This window comes from Pygoscelis adeliae, unplaced genomic scaffold, assembly GCF_000699105.1.
Source record: "Pygoscelis adeliae isolate BGI_AS28 unplaced genomic scaffold, ASM69910v1 Scaffold1105, whole genome shotgun sequence".
Classification (NCBI taxonomy): domain Eukaryota; kingdom Metazoa; phylum Chordata; class Aves; order Sphenisciformes; family Spheniscidae; genus Pygoscelis; species Pygoscelis adeliae.
This window is the reverse complement of record NW_008824798.1, coordinates 28,807-31,137: the sequence shown is the minus strand read 5'-3', so window position 1 is coordinate 31,137 and position 2,331 is coordinate 28,807. Positions and strand designations below refer to the sequence as shown.

Sequence of the window (2,331 nt, the reverse complement as noted above, 5' to 3'; positions counted from 1 at the left end):
TGTGGGCAGGAGGGGGCGTCCTGTGCCTGCCGAGCCGCGCCGGCCAGCGCCAGCTCCCCGGTCCCAGGCAGAATTGCTTCCTGTGAAAGTGCCATTAAACCATTACTACCTTTCAGGGCATAAAATGAGAAACCTGTCCAGGAATCTGGAACAAAAGCAGTGCATTTTTCTAAATGGGAGAGCTTAATGAGGCTGGCTGTGACCCACTGTTTTATGGGAGTTGTTTGGAGGAGGAGGATGCTATTTCATTTAGCCTGGGAACTTCCGAACTTTGTCTCTTCCTCTTTTGTTTTCCCCCTCGAGCCTGAGCTCTGTTTTCGGAGCATAAACTTTGTGGAGCACGCCCACTCCATTATATTTTCGTTCAGTCTTTTTACAGGTCTCGCTGTTGTCAGCTGCACATTGTTCAGGAAGTGTGTGCTTGAAACGCAGCCTGGGCTCGGGGTGCTGGTGCTGGCCTGGGGAAAGCTGCCTGTGGCTGTCCCATGAACTAGAACAGAACAATCCTTTGTGTTTGAGGGCCATAAAGGAATAAAGCCCTTCGGGGCTGGCAGTCGAGGCTTTGGGCTTCTAACAAGAGCCGAATGTTACTGTTAAGAGCCTTAAGATGGGCAGGGGGTTATTCCTGGGTGCGCAGGGCTGCGGCCTCGTGCTGTCGTATCCCCCGGCATTTTGAGACGCATCTGCAGCGCCCCGCTAAAATTGCAGAACGTTTCTCTTGCCTTAAACAGAGTTAATTGTTCCTCCAAGCCCGCGTAGAGAATGGGTGAGAGCGTGGCTGGTTCTTGTGTCTTTTCCAGCTTGCTTCCCATCACTGCCAAAGGAATTCGGGAGTGCTCAAGGCACTGGTTAGGCTCACAGGAGAACCCACGGCTGCGTCTTCACTGGGTCGTGTGTTTCCCGCCCCTAATACACCCTAGACTTTGGTTATAGGTTTCGCAGGCTTCATGCTTCACTTCAGCATCGATATCTGGCTCTAAACGTGCCCTCAGAAGGGGGGTTGTGGCTGCTCCTGTTCTAAAAACGGGCCCTCAGTTAAGATGGCGGTGGTGTTGCCAGAGATGGGTGGCTGGGAGGAGAACCCCGATACCTCTCCCGCTGGGGCACGCCTGTGAAACGAGCGGGAGCTGTTCTGACCGATTTCTCTCTTTCCTGACACCTCTAGGATTACGGAAAAGAAGGTAGTGAAAATAACGTCAGAAATATCGCAGATGGAGGTAAGGTTCCTTCTGCTACTTCATCCTCCGAGGTGTCGGTTTCCTTATTCACTTCATTCAGAGTCCCTTTTGTGCGTTGCTGGGGCTGTGTCAGTGTTCCCATTGTAAACCTGCTTTATTTTTCCCTGATTTTATATTAATGACCGGTCGCTGGCTGTGGAGTGACCTGGCAGGGTGGTGACCCCATGGCACGTTTCGTTTTGACGCTAGATCTCGAGGAATGTTTCTCTCAATTGTCCGTTAATGCCTCTCTCCGTGCTGCTCCCTGCCCTTGCTTTCCGCCACCAACCACCATTGACCCCACCTCAATATTTCCAACTTAGCAGCGACAAGCTGAGTCGTTCCTGGGGTGTCGTTCCGTGGCAGACAAAGATGGGCTTTGCCCCGTAGCGTCCCCTGCTCTGGATGATAAAGGCTGATAGACTTGAACCGCCTCTGTTATGACTCTGGTGTATAAATTGCGTTTCCTGCTGTTGCGAACACGAAAAGCTCCGCTGCCGAGTTCACCAGGCCGTGGCACATCCCTGTCCCTCGGGCCTTGCTGCAAGCCCCGTTGCTTCAGACACATAAAACTACAAAGCTTTGTTGAGGATACGCTTCAGGGAGTAATCAGCTGGGGAGGAACTGATACGAGCTAACAGATCATCTCATCTTTATCTTCTCTTTGTCACTTACATTTGCTGGGCTTATTTAAAACAAACACACTTAGAAGCTGCCGATTCCTCTGGGAAAACTTTGCGAAACTTTGAGTTTCAGGAATCTGATTGTGGTTCTCTAATCCCAGCCCCCCCCCCCTTATTTTTTTGCTCATGTTCCATAAGAAAGAAATCGCTATGAAAACACGATTCTTGTCTCCCTGCTGTTCGCCACTACTTTAGAGTTTTAATCTTCTGTTTGGGACACGATCATTTCCACAGCAACCGGGGTGGTGTCGCAAGCGGAGGATTATGACCTCAGTGAAGGAGTAATGAGGAGAAACATAGTACCTGATGTGAGCTGGAAGGTGTTGCTGAAGGAGCGATGTCCCCTGTGATGCGGGGCTGCCCTTGGCCGGAGCTGGTTAAAGAGCTCGTTAAGCGAACTTGCTGAAGTTACCCTCTTGCCCTTTGTTTTT

The 2,331-nt window shown here is 51.0% G+C and overlaps 1 protein-coding gene across 1 annotated transcript in view; it reads left to right on the top strand.

Annotated features, from left to right (window-relative positions):
- The window catches only part of SARNP (SAP domain containing ribonucleoprotein), a gene marked incomplete at its 5' end in the record, with an annotated part of 30,977 nt that overhangs the window by 1,489 nt on the left and 27,157 nt on the right, over positions 1-2,331 (top strand). The window contains one exon of the mRNA XM_009323962.1: positions 1,166-1,217. Within this exon, the coding sequence (XP_009322237.1) occupies positions 1,166-1,217 (52 nt within the window). The remainder of the gene's footprint in view (positions 1-1,165; positions 1,218-2,331) is intronic.